General features: G+C 40.5%; 1 protein-coding gene across 4 annotated transcripts; it reads left to right on the top strand.

The window, feature by feature from the left end:
* Positions 1–15,504: 15,504 nt before the first annotated feature.
* ABRACL (ABRA C-terminal like) lies at positions 15,505–18,223 on the top strand. 4 transcript variants are annotated; one of them, XM_015858424.2, is made up of 3 exons: positions 15,505–15,634; positions 16,714–16,780; positions 17,685–18,223. In XM_015858424.2, exons 2-3 carry the CDS (start codon positions 16,720–16,722, stop codon positions 17,867–17,869), a joined length of 246 nt encoding a protein of 81 aa, XP_015713910.1. In that variant the 5' UTR covers positions 15,505–15,634; positions 16,714–16,719; the 3' UTR covers positions 17,870–18,223. The 4 variants fall into 4 exon arrangements, with proteins under 4 accessions (XP_015713910.1, XP_015713912.1, XP_015713911.1 ...); XM_015858426.1 differs by having other exon boundaries at positions 15,543–15,665; XM_015858425.1 differs by having other exon boundaries at positions 15,620–15,723.
* The last annotated feature ends 363 nt before the right edge of the window (positions 18,224–18,586 follow it).

Here is an 18,586-nt window from a genome sequence, read left to right as displayed (position 1 = left end):
ATATGCTTGGGCTACCAGAAAATTTCAGGTCCAGAGGAGGGCCACCAAAGGATGATCAGGGGGGCTGGAGCACCTCCCCTATGAGGACGGTGCTGAGGGAGTTGGGTTATGTTCAGCCTAGAGAAGAGAAGTGTTGCAGGGTGACCTCATTGCAGCCTTTTCAGTACCTGAAGGGAACTTACTCCCAGGAAGGAAGTAAAACTCTTTGAAAGGGCTGACAATAGCAGGACCACGGGGAAATGTTTTAAGTTGAAGAGGGAAGATTTAGGTTGGATGTTAGGGGGAAGTTCTTCACTAGGAGAAGTGGTTAGGCCCTGGAACATGGCTGCCCAGGAGGTTGTGGATTCCCCTCCTGGAGGTGTTCAAGACCAGGTTGGACGGGGCCCTGGGCAACCTGATCTAGTAAATGTGTATGTTTGGTGGCCCTGCCAGGCAGGGGGGTTGGAACTACATGATCCTTGAGGTCCCTTCAAACCCGGGTCATTCTGTGATTCTGTGAAATTTAATTTTATCCAGTACCTGTATGTACTGGATATAAACCTGGGACGATTGTGAACCTGAAATACTCAGCCAAAGAGGAACCAGGGGAGAAAAAGATAAGTAATGACATAAAAGCTGTAATGCTGTTTTCTGCTCATGCTCCTGCTTGCAGGATGCTCACCATTGCGATAATGAATAAAATCTGCTTTATAACAGATACTGTCCTGATAAATTATTTAGATATCTACAATATGGGGAGCCTGTTCCAGCTCACTGCCCTCTGGCGAAGAACCACAGTTGGATGAGTTTGCTCACCCCTTCACCCAGATCTCCTGTTCTGCCAGTCTTTCATTTATGCTTTTCCATGATGCCAGGTGTTCACTAGGTCAGCATGGTCTTGCTGCAAAGTCGTTCCAGCTTGCTTGCCTTCTGAAAGGAGCCCAGCATCCTCGACACATTCATCATCATCATGGAATCATTATAGAATCATTTAGTTGGAGGGGACCTTTAAAGGTCATCTGGTACAACTCCTCTGCAATGAACAGGGACATCTACATCTAGAAATTATATGCCATGGTCCTCTGGTGGGCCCTTCCTATGGCTTGATCTAATTTAAATCCAGTACTTTGATTCATCCTTCTTCCACTTTTCCAGTTCACTTTCCTCCACAGCTCACCCATTCCTTCTTCCAGATTGCCACTGCTGACTGATCCACTGCTCTTAAGCACCTCATCCTTTCTGCCTATCTGCTGAAGATGGTTAGGTTCTGGACTTAAACCAGGGATTCATCTTCCCTGCTGTTTGAAGTGCACAGTCCTCTTTTAATTTTAACTAAATTTTGTGATGAATTAGTTCATAGTTAAAATAATAAACAAAAGGATCTTCCAAAAATGAATAATTGTCCAGCTTTTGTGATATTAATGTTGAAACCTCATTTCCCAGTTAGTTAAAATTCTTCAATATAGGCTATGCTGCTATGCTGAAGACATAATTAACTTTTTGATATTATACCTAGTTATTATGATTTTACAGTCTGAGATAAGGCCAACTTAGCATCGTAGGTCACTTAATTTGAGCTATTTTCACATCAGAATCTCTGTAAGTATAATGAATGTAACCTTACCCCCACTGCTAAATTGCATGCTGCAATTCTATTAGTTACACAGAGCTGCTTGTAGAAGAGATTGTTCAAGTACTTATTAGGAGGTGACTGAGTTCCAAGTGCCTTTGCTTCTTGCAAGTTCAGTGACTGTATTCTAGTGTAGACCCTGGCAATTAAAGATTAATATATGCATCTATAGCCATAAGGTCCTTCACAAGCTAGAATAAGGACACTGAAATTGTTGTATTTGTCAAAATAATTTTGCATTGTTTTATGTCTAAAAGTAGTCTGTACAACTTATTAATTTAATTAAGCTGCTATTTCATTATTTGCTTTTTGAGTAGTCTTTTCACATTAATTACTTGGCTGCAATGTGTGTAAGACTCAAAGAATGCAGGGAGGAGGTTCCCTAGAATGGACTATTGCTCCTGTCTCGATGCCAAACAATGCTGATGTTTAATAAACACGTATCTCACTAAAACCATGATTTGCTGATCAAAGTGTAGGGGAGGTTATACTGAGCTTTTCACCGTGTATAGCACCCCACTGAAGGCATTCAGGTAGCAATTTTGGAACAGATCGATGGGTCTCATTTTCAGTTTTCTTACCTTCTTCTTTCATGCTCGTCCAATGACTTAGCAGAAAGAATAAGAACAAAATGCCATGTAGCACTTTAATTTCTAATTCCCAAGGAAGCATCTTTGCCTCCAAGTCCCAGTACAGTGTTTTGTCTTTGCTAGAGGATCTTCTTCCCCACCAAAGCTCACAGATCTTCAGGCTGAAGAGAGTTCTGCTCTTCAGAACATTGCCTGCTCCCATCAGGGCAGAGTCATCATGTATGAGAAAATACATATATATAATTTCAGTGAACTATCAATGAGAGTTTCTGCCCTGTTTTGTTTTGCTGGAGAATATGCTACAAGATGAGCTGAGGAAGATACTGCATGTTTCTGAGTTACATTAATTTCTCCATATCTGCACTTCTAAGTGCAGCATGAAACCACATTTCTATTATTAGTTCATTTGGTTTGCAAAGATCCGTATCACAGCACTTCCCAGCACACCACTTCATGCTAGATATGCAAAGAGGTTTATGGAATAATATCCATCAAAATATATAATCAGAAATACTTTCGTTCTTCATGTAGTAGATCATGTTTGTGGAACATGAAAAACTTGATTAACTGCCTTAAATTGCAGTTTAAAGATAGCAAGGGGTGGAACTCTCATGGCTTTTAAAATATTGTACTTTTTATACTCTCTTTTTAATACTTCTTAAAATTCAGAGCTGTGATGAACTATGAGTTCAGCTATTCTCCACCTGGTCCCTAATTTTACTGTATTTTGTTTTCTGTGAAGCTACTATTAGATGACTTATTAGTATCGAAGCAATCATCCTTTTAAAAGATCAAAGTCAGAGAAAATCATCATCATCATCATAGGAAGGTCAAGTCTAATGACCCAGATGGAAGAAAGGGAAAGGCTATTTTGCTGACCATAACAACTTTTAGAGCCAAATTATACATCAATAAAACATTAGTTTTTTTTAGGGAAAGATGTATTTCCAACAGCACTAAAGAAAAAAAGTGAAAGTAGCATTTTATTCACTTAAGGGAAGTGCCAGTTAAAACACTGCTCAGGTTTCAGTATATTTTATCAGCTGTGAAATGAATACTGGTTTCTAGAATCACATGCTGAGACTTGTTTCTCAATATGAACACAACTCAGGCATAGGCAGATGCAAAGACTAGTCCTCATGAGTTACAGTGGGAATGCAATGTCTAGGATCTGCTTGGTTTTGATGGGCCTCTGAATCTGAGCTCTTATAACAGTGGATCTAATGCACTACTACCCTTATTTGCAGTGAGGTCTACTATGTGCTTAGATATTATGTGTGGTTTTTATTATCGTTATTCAAATATCTTTAAAGAGCTTCCAACCTTTTAAAACATGTACTCAGGTCCACTTTCCATCTCACATCTTGTTCCCCAAGTTAGTAAAAATGTCCCTGAGGTTATTTGTCATTGCATTTCTAAGTCCTTTCACGAGCACAATGCTGTGCAGCAGGTTTTACAGTCTCTGTCAATAAGCTTCTCTACTTACAGCTCATAAGGAGCTACACGAACTTGTTCCATCCTGATCCTTCAGTGGAAAGACAAGTACATTAAGGATGGAAATGAATGGGAGGTGTTTGAAAAACCTGCTACCTCTGACTTCAGAGATGCTTTTGTTTTTTGGGTTTGTTTTTTTTGTTTGTTTTGTTTTTTGTTTTCTGTCTTGCTATTACTTGCTCTTTTTAAAAGGGCGAAACCTTTGGAGGGGGCATATTTTATCCACAAGCAGAAAAATATTTTCACAGTGTTAACATTCATAAATGAAGGAATATTTTTACAGATTGTTCATACCAGTATCCACATTCTCCTTTAAAATACAGCCTCTGTTCATATTTTAGTAGCATCAGGAGGGTAAGTTACTTTAAATTTTCTTTATACTTCATGGTATTATCTAATTGATTTAATTATAGATCCCTTTATGCATTGATAATATCTACCTTTAAGTTTGACAGGTTAAATTCAAATGTATTTTTCTTCACTACATTTGAGACTCTTTTGTAGTCCCTCTGTATTCTTTCTTTTTAGTGAAACCCCAGTAATTCACATTTCTAAAGCCACAGCTTCTCTGAACACATTCTTCTACCTCCTTTGCTACCTATATAATTTACTTGGCTCTCATTTCTTTGTATTCTTAGGCAGTTCCCATTGTTCTCATACTTTTTCCTCTTTCCTCTTTCTCTCTGAATGTGGAAGTGCACTCCTACTTGCTGATGGAAGAGGATGTTATCCCTCCCTACCTTAAATAATGACCACCATTGAGGAGAATTGTTGATTACTACTTCAGGAAACTTCTGGCACATTGCTGAATTTCTCAGATATTGCTTACAAGGTGGAAACAGGAGCTGAAAGCTCTGTACTGGTTGCCCATGTTACACACATACTCCCCTTCCTCTGCTTTTTGCTGCATTTATAAATGAAACGTTCCTCTCCCATCAAACATTTTAGTTTCCATCTTACTGTTTTTCTTCCTTAACCATTTTTTTTAGCTAAAATTGCTTAATCAAGCATTTTAGTTTCCCCTTTTCTCCTTTCTTTCTTCCACTGGATAGTCTTGTCATTTGTACACAACTCTTTTTTTTTTTTTTCTTGTGCCTCTGTACTTATTGTCTTCTGGGTTCACCAGCTTGTTATTTTACAGTGGGATTCTTTCTGCATCTTGGTCAGGACTTCACTCAGCCTGTTCTTTAAGCTGTTTTCCATTAAGATCAGTTTCCCAAGGATTTTAATCCCTTCCTTTTTCTCTAATGGTGATTTCAGTTGTTCTAGATATGTTAAGATAAATACAAACCAAAACTCCCACTAAGTCTTTTATTTGTTTAAGATATCAATGATCCAGTCTGTTTCTGTTTCTTAAAGTCCTCTAGATCTAAAAGGCCCCAAACTTCTTTTAAATCTGCTTCACTTGGTAACAACTCAGTTATAATGACTTTTCTCTGATCTTTTTGTCAAGTATAGGAGGAATATTAAGAATGCTGTGTGCTCCATCTGTGGTGACTGCAGGAAGGAGACTAATAACTAAAGGTCACCCTCCCTCTCTGGCTTTGCTTTAATATATTTTATAGCCTAACTTCTTCACAAAGCAAGGTGTATAGAACATACACAGACTGAAACTTCTTTGCATTGAGTGACTCAAGATGACAGAGACAGAGAAGGAAGATGCAGTTTTCCTTTATAAATAATTCCTAACACAAAGCTCTTACCATCATACCTTCCTGCTAAACATGACTCAGTTAGCAAATGCTAATGAGTATACTGTAGTGTGAAATCAATATGTTTTTTGAACTGATCCTATTATTTGGTCAAATGGAAATACTCCTAATTATCACACATCTGAATATTTTAAAGGAATTACTTTATTTTTGAAACACCGTGTTCTGTTCCAGTTATTTTTGAAGGACTCTATTTGGTAGAATGGGTGTTAAATCTACATTGTGCTAAGGCTCTGAATTGAAGAGGAATTATTGCCAAGTAATTCATTTCTTCCTGTGCCTTCTAGAAAAAGGTTCAGATCTCACAGTTCTTCCAATTAATCATAGAATGAGTACATTAGGAACTGTCTGGGTGGAGTGGATGTACACGTATAAATGCAGAGAAACAGTTGCATCTTTAGCTATCCATATATTTTTTTCATTTAATTGTTAATTTGTGTGTGTCCGTGTGCATGCTTCCCTGCATAGTCCTTTGAGAGGACTAAGAAGTCCTAACAAGTCTGTTTCTGTGACAGAAGAGGAAACAACCCTGAGCACATGAAACACATCTCTCTATTCTGCAGGGTGAAAAAAAAGGCAAAGAAGCAGCTACTTGCACCATTCCACTTCCCGGGTGCCTTTTCATTCAGACTAAAGTCAATTTGGCTCTCTTACAGAGAAAATGCTTTCATTTGGAAGGGACTAGAATGTGTTATCAGCTCTCTGGCTGAAAGGCTGTATCCCAAATTGGTATCTCTTCTGTGCTCCTCAGCAGACTGGACAGCTACTGTGCTAAAGGTGAGGCTGCTGCTTTGCAGGAATCCAAGTGCAAGAGCTGTCTGGCTGATGTGGTGACTCTGAGCAGGTTATCTTTCAGAGAAGTGGCTACGAAGTGGCACCTTCCAACACGAAGGGTGGTGTACAAGCTCCTCAGGCCAGCTCTGAAAAAGGTCTGGGTACTGCATCTTTTTAGATGTCTTTTACAAATGGCTGAGAGATTGAGAGAGGAAAAGCCAAGGGTATGATCACTGCAATTATTTTGTGGGGGATCTTGTATAGGCGAAACTAGAACTGGGCAGCAAGCAGGGCCCTTGGGGAGCATGCTGTGAGATCATGTGTGCTTTCACAGGTCTTCAGTTACAGCTTCTAGCTGGGAGAGAGCAGAAATCTCTTGAACCGTTTCCCAGCTCATTCCAATGAGAATTGTTGTGCCCTTGGCCAGCAGCCCAGGATGAGGGTAGCCAACAGTGGGCCAAGTCTACTTCATCGCTCAGAACTTTCTCTTGTTTGTACTTGATCATCATACTCCAAATATACTTCAAATGACTGAAGATTCAGAAAAAATACTGAGAAGAAAGGAAACAAAAAAGTAGAGGTGTTGGAGGACAGGATATATATTTGTGCATCTTCATCCTTCTGTCTTGGAAGAGCTAGAACATGTTTTGAAGGAAGAGCTGCAATATTTAATATGAAAGCAAAACACAAGCAGCACTTTTGTCTTACAGCCTTTATACCAAATGGCAGTTCTTCTGATGTAGTCTATGTAGTATGAGAGCTGTTTATTTATTATTGAATATCCAGATACTCTAAATGGAGATGATGCACTCTAAGTGTCTGAGCCCTGCTTTTTCAAATGAGGCATGGTGAAAAAGGAGACAGGAAACTGTAAGAACAATAGGTCTGGTCCCACTTTCCTCTTCTCTTTATATAGGGATGTTGAAGGAAGTGAAATGACTCTGTTTCCTCACATCTGACCTGTGAGAAAAATAGCATTTGTGGTCAGTTTTTAGCTTGGGAACACATCCAAACTGCATTTCCCAGTAATGAAATAAAAGAGCTATATTCCTTACAAAGTGAATGAAAAAAAACATCTACACTTCTTCTCTAGTGAGGTACTAGATTTACCACATTTTGTTTGCATTCCTCTGTGATGGAAACACTCTGAGCTACAGCAACTAATTAACAGTCTTTATTGAGGACAATTTGCTATTGGGAGAAGCTGCTCCCACTGAGGATCATCTGTGTATTTTCTTGAGGAATCTTTGGTAATCAATAGAAGGGGATCAACAATACGGTACTTCAGTTATCACACACTGAGTTATGTGTTACTTAACCAACAACTATGACCAAAGAGCCTTTATTTGTTCCATGTCTCTTTAGCTAACTGAATGTTAGGAAATAGCTCTAAGCTATTTACCAAAATTCTCTGCATAGTGGTGCTCTACAGAAGGTGAGGTCCTTATCTTTCTTCTTTGCCATAGTAACACAACTAAATATATCAAGAGAGTCAAGTATCTAAATTAAAACAGACACCTTACTTTCAGGCAGCTAGTCTGGTGAGACAGGCATCAGTGTAGGTTTGTGCACAGGAAATACAATTTAAAAGCCTGACTGAAAAATAGGGATCTTTCAATTTCTACCTAAAATCTTAAACACTGCACCTTAGCCAAGGTTTAAACAAGGTTTCCTGAAAAAAAAAAACTTGACTTTTCAGGAAGGACATTAGTTGTATGCACTGTCCTCTCTATGCACAGACATAGATCTGACATGGAACAAATAACATTTGCTTCAACATGTTACATTACAGCACTTTGAGATGCATATATTACTTATGCACATGTAACAGAATTATGTAAGGTGTCCATGAACCAAAGAAGAAAGTAGTTACACTTCATTTTCTTAACTATGTTTTTAATTTTAATCTCCTCTAGTGCATTAGAGATGCTTGGGGAAAACAAAAACAAACAAACAAACAAACAAAACCCAAAAACAAAAACAAAAACAAAAAAATCCCTTGAGGTAAAAAAAAGAAGGGTAAGATTTATCCCACAAGTTAAGGTTAGATATTAGGAGGAGGTTTTTCAGGAGGAAGTTTTTCACTCAGAGGGTGGTGACGCACTGGAACAGGTTGCCCAAGGAGGCTGTGGATGCCCCATCCCTGGAGGCATTCAAGGCCAGGCTGGATGTGGCTCTGGGCAGTCTGGTCTGGTGGTTGGCAACCCTGCACATAGCAGGGGGGTTGAAACTGCATGATCACTGTGGTCCTTTTCAACCCAGGCCATTCTACGATTCTATGATTCTACGATTCTAAGGTTTGGCTTCCCAATTACAATTGCTTTTGCAGATGAAAAATTCATGCAAGATCATAAAACTTAGATGTTAAATGAAGGAAAAAGCTGGCACATCATTAGTAAGCAACCCATATGTTATGTTCAACAGTGTAAATGTCATGATCTCATAGTACTTCAGTGATAGATATTTGTCTACCATTTGAAACCAACACACAGTCTGACAGAAATTCTTCCCAGGATATTAGGTCCAGAGATGAGACCATTAGCAGTGCTCTGTGAGAAGATGCATTTGGAGCTGAGTTTGATCACAGTTCTATGTTGTGGTTTCAAACAACATCAGATGATTTTGGACCAAACGACTTGCAGCTGCAATGACAGTGAAATCAATGAAGCTTGAACAGTTGATAACTTGAATCTGAGTTGGATTTCATAGCAGGTTTTGCATCTTGAAACCAAAAAATAATTGCTAAAATGTAGTTTGTATATCAACTTGACTTATCCATAAGCAGAAACCAATGAAGTCCTATAGTTGTCTTCAAAGTATAGGATAAATACAGTGAAACTGATGAGATTATTGAAGTCCAGTAATCTTGCCTCTTGTACAGTAAGCACAGTTTTTGAGCTGAGAACCTTGAACCACCAAAATTACAGATTTTATTCATAAAAATAATGCTTACAAATAGGGTTATTATGTTAAATGATTATTAATTATCATTAGTAGTGCAGTGGAGAAAGAAGTTGGTTTTTGGATGGTTGGATGCGGGGCTTTTTTGGGGGGGGAGGGGGGTGAGCGGGGAGCAGCTATGAACTTCTACAAACTATACTACATTGGCCAGTAGGAGGTCTTGTCATTTCATTAAATTAACATAACAAATTCTGCCATGATAAGTTTTCCATGTTTTAAATAAATGTAACTTGACAAATGTCAATCCACAGTCCTATTTCAGTAAGATTTCCTTCAGGAAATGATTTGATGTCCTTCTGTCATGAGTCACTAGAAATCTTTCAGCTTTAGGAAGGAAATTTGTATGAAACTAATAAATAAAGATAATCCACCTAGAGCTGTATTTGAAGTGGTTGTGAATAGTAATTGTATATTAACGTAACTGACATCCCTGCTACTGTCAGTTGACAACCTGATGCAAAGCCAGTTTTGTTGGTTTTCTGCAAAAGCCCACAGAATGTCAGTAGTGTGTGTATTTCTGTAGAGGGCAGGGGAGGTGAGTTTTTTCCATGATGCATACTAAACAGGAGGACAAACAACGGAATGATTCAGCTGTTACCATGCTATGTGGACATCAGGAGATGTCCTGCTGTTTCCTTGCTACAAGAGCTATTTGGACAAATGGAATCTGAGAGAGTAATTAGCCTTCATGTTGCTCTCTCTCAAATATTCATTTGTTACAGCAAAGAATACTGTATAACACACAAAACATCCTTGGTTATTTACAAACTTTTTCTTCTTGTAGACTGCCTCCAAACACTTTTTGATACTCTCCACCCTCAGCAAGTGAGGGCTGCTCTGAAAGTAATGCCTCCTATTTTATTATGTTGACCCATGACATCAGTGGCAGATGTTGGTAATCTGGAAGTAAAGGTTGAACCTTCCCACCGATATCCCATTACATTTTGGTGCTGTGTGATAGATGGCAGCAGAGTGGCAGTCTGACAAAATGGCATCTGAGATAGAAGTATGTATGAAGCAAATGTGTGCCCCTGAATTCCTCCCTGCAGAAAAAATGGCCCCTGTTGACATTCATCAATACTTGCTGAATGTTTGTGGAGACCAAAGAGTGGTTGTGAGCACAGTGAAGTGGTGGGTGGTGTGTTTCAGCAACAGTGATGTAAAAGACAAGCCATGTTCTGGACAGCCATGCACAGCTGTCACACCACAAAATGAAGAGTGTCTTGATCAGCTCATCCATGTGAATTAGCAGATTATGACCAGGGAACTGTATATGGAGCTGAACATCAGCTTCAATGCGTTGGAAACAATGGTGGCAACACTGAACATCACAAAGTTTGCACAAAGTGTGTCCTACAAGTGCTCACACAGGACCAGACAAATCGTCAACTAACCACTTCATCACAACACTATCTAAGTGGATGAAGGCTCAAGCTTTCAGAGTCAGGCCAGAGAAAACAACCTTTCTCTTGCAACATGATAATGCCAGGCTCCATACCAGTTTGAAGTCAATGGAGCATATTGACAACTTTAGCTGGACTGGCCTACTACACCCACCACAGAGTCTGGATTTGGTGCCTTCTGACTTCCATCTAGGCTGATGACTGTGGGCAATGTTTTCCTAGCAATTACACCATCATAGCAGCTGTGAAACACTGGGTCACCTCTGCTGGTCCAAATTTTTACAAACATGGCATGCAGGCTCTGGTTTATTGCAGGCAAAAATGCACGGCTAATGGTGATATCTAAACTGAAAAATAGTTTTTTGTAGCTTAGAATTTGTTCTATCAAATAGGGTTATTCTTCTCTTCGTATCTGTAGCTTCCATGTTGTTGTTGTTTTCCTTATAGGAGAAGCAAAGGCAAGAGCCCATGTGATTAATCTTTTCAAATTGGACTTTACAGTAGAATTCTTAGAAGGTTTTAAGGAGAATCACTATGCTTTTTGTTTAGGAAAAATAATTTTCTCCCTTCAAACAACCGATACATTTAAACAGAGAGAAAAGCCAAATAAAAGTAATGATTGGACCAAGAATGATGGAGTCGCTTCTCAGTAAGAGAACACAGTACTATTTTCCTGGTTGACTGGCTTGACAATATAGTTGTTCTTCTGACCACACTTTCTATTGTTTACTCCCCTCAGATTTCTGTGCCAGCATTGAGTTGCTGTGATCGTATCTTTCTCAGTGCAGTCAGTGACTCTATCATGTTCAAAGAAAACATATCATATTTTTTCTGTCGTGTTTCGAAGTCCATGTGAATGAGAAATGTAGTCAGTCCTCTGCTACTTGCTATCTTTAAATCATGCGAAAACACATTTTTAAAGATCTGCTTTAGCAGCCAGGGCTTAAGTAGCTGAGTCATAACCCTACAGTGGGTTGCAACGCATGGCACACCCATGTAGAGAAGTGACTCACGGCTGGCCAACTGCATAGATATGTGATGGGACTGGGCTACGACAAGGCATGTATACATGCCCCTGGTTGAATCACAACACTATAGATTTGTCTGGATTTGGAAGCACTAGGGAGAATTTGTGGCACCTTGCACAGGTGTGAGTTGCTGGTATGGTAGGAGAAAAATGGGTGGCAGGTGCATCCAGCAGGAACTTTATTACTACTGAATCAACAAGTCAAACAAAAATCTGTTGAATGAACAAAATGAGACCTAGGTCACTTGAGAATGCAGATAGATGATCACTTTCAGCAGTAAAATCTGCAAATCACAGTGTCAGTTCTAGTGTTTTCTAGCTAGTGGCAATCTCAATAGACTTCTGCATGTGCATGTGGTACATGTGTTGGCCTATTCAAAAGTATGTTGTATAATGTAATAAAAATTCAGGAGAACAATACTGTACAAAACAAGAACTGTGTAGGCTACCTACTACAAAGATAGTACCAGTAAAACAAGAATATTTAGTTAATGTATGGACAAAATGACCATTAGTTAGCAAACAACCTTGTCACTCTATTCTGCATGCCTTTTTCAGGCTCAGACTGTGCTGCTTCTCTCTGGAGAAACCTGTCAAACAACATGTTAGCAGCAAGTTTTCTGCAAGCACTAAAGATTTTTGCAAAACTAATTTGTCACAGGGTAGGAAGACAGACTCCATTCACAATCATTAAATACTTCAAAGGTAAGAGGGGATAAACAGAGTTGGTGGCCAGTGTTCACGAAGAAGGGGTGTTGCTTAGCACTTAGAAGGATCTCTGATCTGTGTTGTTCACTGCTGTCATTAATGACAGAGGAAAAGAAGTGACAAAGTTTTGTGTATGATCCTATTTCAAACTGCACAGTAGAACAGCTGACAGTACTGAACATGGCAAACTAATAACAGTGGAGGTGGAATAATCCTAATGATCTGTAACAGAACAATTAATCACTACCACTTTGGAAATAGCTTTTGAAATCACTGGATGGTACTCAGCAGTTTTCAAAAAGGCAAATGAGATGCAAGAAATTATTAGGACTGAGAACAAAACAGAAAACATCGTTATGCCCTTGTATATACTTTACCCACCCACTGAATAATGCTAGCAATTCCAGTAATTCAATCTCAAAAAAGAACAAGGAACGATGTATAAAAATTATACTGAACAACAAGGATCAGCACTTGGGAAGGCATTCATCTTACTAACTAAAACTTATTAACTAAAACTGGAAAATAAAATGAACGGTGGGAGAGCTTAAGTCATGAATACGATGGAGAGATGTGAAGACAGAATAGTTTCCTGATCATGGTATAGGAAATTGGAAGCATTTCATGAGTTCTCAGTAAGAAATGCAAAGATCAGCAAAATTAACTATTTTTCCACATCACTCCATAAATTTATTAAGCAACAATTGCCAGAGAATAACATGAAATCAAAAGCTTGAGTTTAAGAAATTAGTCAAATCAACGGACAAATGTCCATTTTTGACTCTGAAATGTGATTATTAGGACGTAACATTCACCTCAGAAAATCCTTAACCTAATCCAGTAAGTGCCAGGAGCCAGGAGAGAAACCAGAGGATCAAATGATATTTATTGTGCTCTTTTGCCAAACTTCTGCACTTGGTCACTTCTCTAGGCAAAATACTGGATTAAACTGATTGCTTGATCAGATCCAACACATCTGCTTTGGTGTCCTTAAGCTATGCTTTAAATCTTGTGTTGTGTATTTCCTTGTTCTGGCTGCCTTGACGTAAAATTATGAGTCTGTGAAAACAGAAACTACAGTGAGATTCCAATGAAGATCAAATTAGAATAGTCTGTTGTAAAGCAGAATCTCATGACATTTGAGGACCACTCCTAGAAACACAGAAAGGGGAATCTGAATCATCAATCCAGTGACGATTTAAGCCAGTGATATGAAATGTACATGAGCTGTGTGCTCGCAAAGGACTATTTCACACCACTTTTGATGTTGTTTGTTTGCCTGTTTGTTTTTAAATATAATTCTGTAAGAACAGAGCAACAGAAAATCTCCATCTCCACCATTTTCATGTTTCCTGCTCAATTATCAGTTGTTGCTTTTTCTTTAAAGAGCACCTTTGCTGATGCTAAATACAGCCCATCTGCTTGTGATCGCATCTTCAGCAGCTCCCACTTGCTGAATATATAGATTATTGTGCAGAAGGCATCATCTATTTTAATAAGAAACAATTCTGTTACACGTGAATTGTGATTTTTCTAATGAAAATATTTTAATAAAAATATCAACACTGCAAAATATCTCTTGGAAAAGGAAGGGGTGTGGCCTCCAGCTCTGCATCCCTGGAGTGATAAAAATGGATCTGCTTGGCATCACTTCCACTGTGCAAATCAATTTATCTTGCTGCAGTTTCTGCCAAATGAACCCTAACTGATCTTGCCATAGCAGTTTAAAATGCCTTCAGCAATTTATCTTTGCACCAGGGATGAGACAGCATAGCAAAGGATCAGAGCTAGCTGGCATAGCGCACAGCCTGAGTATCTCGATCTCCTCTTTATAGGCTGATGCATGAAATGTGAATTGTAGGAATGGGAGGCAGTCTCTGACATCTACTCCGCTCTGGGACAGCTGTGCTTGATGAAGAGGTAGGAGAAGCAGCTGGGATGGCTGTGCCTTAAGTAAATGAGAGTTTTCTGAAGAAATTTAGTGTGAACCTGGCCTCTGGTTAGTAGGATGATGGTGGTCTCACTGCTGTAGAGGAGCTCATGTTGTTTCCAGTTTTAATGTCTGTGTACTTGGGAGAAGACACAGCTATTTCTAGGAGCTAAGAAACTGGAAAAAGCTGTAGCAAATACAAAGATACAAGACAGAAAAAATCAAACTGCATTTTCTCTACAAGGTGGAGTGTAAGGATGTGGTACTGAATGAACGATCAGAACACAGCATGACTTTATCACAGCTGAATGATGTTATCCTAGCTCATTAGTTTTCTCTGGAAAGAGAACTGTTTTCCTGTGTTAGAAGAGTTTGGCAACACCTTTCTATCAATACAGCTTGGGGGACAAAAGGACAGAGCACAGCCTTTCTGAAAAGGACTTGGGGGTACTGGTGGATGGGAAGATGGAAATGAAGCTGGAAATGAGCCAGCAATGTGTCCTTGCAGCCAAGAAAGCCAACCATATCCTGGGTTGCATCAAAAGAAGCACGGCCAGCAGGGCAAGGGAGGTGATCCTGCCCCTCTACTCTGCACTGGGGAGGCCTCACCTGAAGTATTGCATCCAGATGTGGAGTCCTCAGTACAGGAGAGACCTGGCCCTGTTGGAGCACGTCCAGAGAAGAGCCACATACATGATCCAAGGGATGGAACACCTCACTTGTGAAGACAGGCTGAGGGAGCTAGGGCTGTTCAGCCTGGAGGACAGAAGCCTCTAAGCAGCACAAAGAGTTGGCTTTTCCATATCTAATAAGGGTCTATAAGAAAGGGGACAGACTTCAGCAGGATCCATTGTGACAGGACAAGGGAAATGGTTTCAAACTAAAGCAGAGCAGATTTAGATTGGATATAAATTAGTTTTTTACAGTGAGGGTGATGAAGCACTGAAACAGGCTGCCTAGTGTTGTGGTGGATGCCCTGTCCGTGGAGATACTCAAGGTCAGTCTGGATGGGACTCAGCATCCTAATCGAGCTGTAGGTGTCCCTGTGCATTGTATGGGGATTGGACTAGATGGCCTTTAAAGGTCCCTTCCAACTCAAGCAATTCTATTCTACGATCTTTGTGGGCCCATCTCGGGGTATTCTATCATTCTGTGATTTGAAGGTGATTCACGTCCGGCTGTAACCAACGAAGCACGGAGGCAAGCAGCCTTAACGACCCCCTTCTCAACACAGGGCCACAGAGTGCGGGCTGGGAGCTGGGGGGGAGGAGAGGGGATGGCCGGCCCTGCCTCCCACTGCTCCTCCTCTTCCCCGCTGCCGACCGGGCGGGGCTCGCCCGCGTAACCACCTCCTTCGCCCCGCCGTCGGTGTCGGGCGGGACTTGCGCCTGTGTCTTCCAACAGCAGAGAGCAGCGGTGGGAGCGGGTGAGTGGCGGAGCCTGGTGGCGGTAGCGGGATGGGTGTCGCATCGACACCCCGTGCTGGTTCCTGGGTGCTCTGTCGCCGGGAGGTCGGCACGTGGAGCGCTGCGGTGAAGCTGGGCTGTGCGGGCAGCGGGCGGGATCGGCCGCCGGGTCGCCATCTTCTTTAAACCTTGGTACCTAAATTGACAGCGTATAGGCGGTACCGGGCAAGAGAATTAGAAGCTGATGTGAATTCGGAGAGCTAAAAGTTACAGGGCAAAAAAAAAAAAAAAAAAAAAAAGGTGAAAGTGCATTGTTACAAAGCCGGCAGTGCCGTCACAGCGCTAGATGGTAAAATTGGCAGTGATTATTAATGGGCACGTCAGCGTTTTGGTATGTGGGCCTTGTTTTCCCTGGTGACTTAACGGCAGCATCTTTAGTGCTTTGGTTTGTCTGTGGGATTCACCTCCTGCCTGCTTTAAGGCGGTGAAAAAGTAGCTCTTATATGAGGAAGAGTTTGTGATGCGTCCGGATCTGTAACTCCGTGTACTCACCAGATCCGCACAGCAGCGCTGTTTCCTGGAACAATAGAGCCGGTCCCCGTGCCCAGCTGCTGTCTGACAAGGGTTATGGATTGTCTAAGACCTTTTTAGACCCCACTCGGCTCCAGCTGCTGTCTCTGCAGCCCTTACTCAAGTGGAAGCTGCATTTGGTGCTTTGCTTTCTCTGTGTCCTTGCTTTGATGCCTGCGTTTGCTGGGAGAGTTGTACGCTGTCGTGTTGGTGCTTTGTATAGCGTTGGTCCCTGGGTGCTGTCTAAGTGCCGTTAGCCTGGGATGTTCTGTATGCAAGTAGTATGTTGTGTTGAGAGGCACTGAGGTGTTAGCATCTTTTGTTTCCCCCACAGTTGTTGGGGGTGTAGAGGCCCTATATCTTTTCATGGCCAATATCTCAGATTATCCTCTAATGATATGCCTTCAGGCTGCTGGGTTTTACAAAATGTTGTGATGTTCCTGGTGAATTGAAAATGCTCTGGGATGAATATGTGCAAAGGGTGAATGGATCTTGTAATAACTCTTAAAAAATGTGTTTTGTGTTCTAGACCACAATGAACGTGGAACATGAAATAAGCCTCTTAGTTGAGGAGATTCGGCGGCTGGGGACCAAAAGTAAGCACTGTAATGTCTCTGATCATGTAGATATAGTCATGCTGTTCCACCACCCTATGAACCTGGCAAACTTAACTAAAGGGCTCAGATACTGTATCACATGTATGTTTAATATGGGATTGCATGCTATTCCCTCTCACCCATCCTTTAAAGTGATCCTTTCGTAAAGTTAAGCGTGTATTTGCAGCGGAGAGGAAGCAGGCCTGAAGTCCTGCCCCCACTAAGATCAACAGCCAAATTACCTTTTAAGTCCCAAGATACTCGCTGCAACTGTCAAATAAACAGCACCATTTCATATCCTTCCATGGTAACTTCTGAATTCCACGGGTCATATTCTTCAGTTCATCACTGTTGGAAGGAGTTCATCCCTGTGCCTAAAACTCTAATCAGGAGGTATAGTCCCAGCCTTTGCTTGGCTTTGCTTAGAATGCAGATTTCTCTTTTAAGATGGCTCTTCACTGTTAAAACTTCTCTTTCTTTACGAATATGCTTGTTTAAATGAGAACATTTTTAATGTTTTAAACATTCTAAAATGTTTTTGTTCATTAAAACAGTTTTATTCTTTATTCTTTGAGGAAGTAAAATAACCTGCATTAGCTGCAGGTTTCAGAAAGGTGTCAGTAAAAAAGAAACGTGGCAGATATGTGGTCACTGATGTGAGCCTAAGAAAAAAAGAAGTCTTAGCAAGCAGAACCTTTGTCTACTATTTTATCACTGGCTTTCATAGTGTGGTTCCCTTTATAAAGTCAAATCTTGTGGAAGTGAAATCAGGCACCAGGTTGCTGGCAGCTGGGAAACACCATGGGAATTACCTTCAATACTGTGCCTATAACTTCTGTGTCCTCGGGAATCTCCGAACTGAAGGAATGTCTGCAAATGCTTTCATGTTTTGTCTTTGATTTAGATGCCGATGGACAAGTGAGTGTGAAATTTGGTGTGCTCTTCGCTGATGAAAAGTGTGCCAACCTCTTTGAAGCCCTGGTGGGAACTCTTAAGGCTGCAAAACGACGAAAGATTGTCACTTATCAAGGAGAGCTGCTTTTACAAGGTGTTCATGACAATGTTGATATCGTGCTACTGCAAGACTGATGCAACGTGCATTTCAGCGGTGCTGATTACACTGTTGGAGACTGTGACTTCCAACATCCTCAGAATCAGACTGATCATTCTTATGTGTTTTGATGCATTTTCTATATCTTTATAATTGAAAGGAAATTTTCCTATTTTGGAAAAACATTCCCTTTTCTATTTCTTCCTAAAACAGTACTGTACATGATCAAGGTAAAAGATGCCAGTTCTTTTTATTTAAGTCTCAGGTAATACTCTTAAATGGTGGTTATTTTCAACATATGAAGAATGGAACTGGTACTTTAATGTTTACAAATCAAAATGTGCCATGCAAGTGAAAAATAAAGGAACAGGAACGCGCTTCATTTTATATAATTCTTATTGTAGTTGTTTCTCTCTCTTCTTATTTGCAAGCGGAAATGAAAGCAAACAATTTCTATAAGCAGCATGGTTATGTGACAGAAAGCGTGGCAGTGAGATAGATAGAAATGATTTTACTGCATGATGCAGTCAATGAATGCCCATTCTTTGCAGTGGGGAACAGCAATGAAAGCATTCTAAGAGCTGGATGTGTAAGCAGGTTGCTTCAGAGCAGCTTTGTAAGAATAAATCAAGCGCCATTCTCAGAACAAAGAGAAAACCAATAGTAATTTGTTTCTGTGTGGAGATCACAGTTTTACTTACCGCGCTGTTAGATCTCCTCAGCAGCTTACTGTTACCACCTACCCTTCCTGTCCC

This window comes from Coturnix japonica, chromosome 3 (genome assembly GCF_001577835.2).
Source record: "Coturnix japonica isolate 7356 chromosome 3, Coturnix japonica 2.1, whole genome shotgun sequence".
NCBI lineage: Eukaryota > Metazoa > Chordata > Aves > Galliformes > Phasianidae > Coturnix > Coturnix japonica.
The sequence above is the reverse complement of the archived record's forward strand: the minus strand, read 5'-3'. Positions and strand labels throughout refer to the sequence as shown.

What these genes read in the sequence shown, in the direction of transcription:
- ABRACL (XM_015858424.2), top strand. Translation starts at nt 16,720, where the DNA reads ATGAACGTGGAACATGAAATAAGCCTCTTAGTTGAGGAGATTCGGCGG. An exon ending in TCGGCGGCTGGGGACCAAAA is followed by an intron (nt 16,781 to 17,684) that starts GTAAGCACTGTA and finishes TCTTTGATTTAG; the next exon opens with ATGCCGATGGACAAGTGAGT.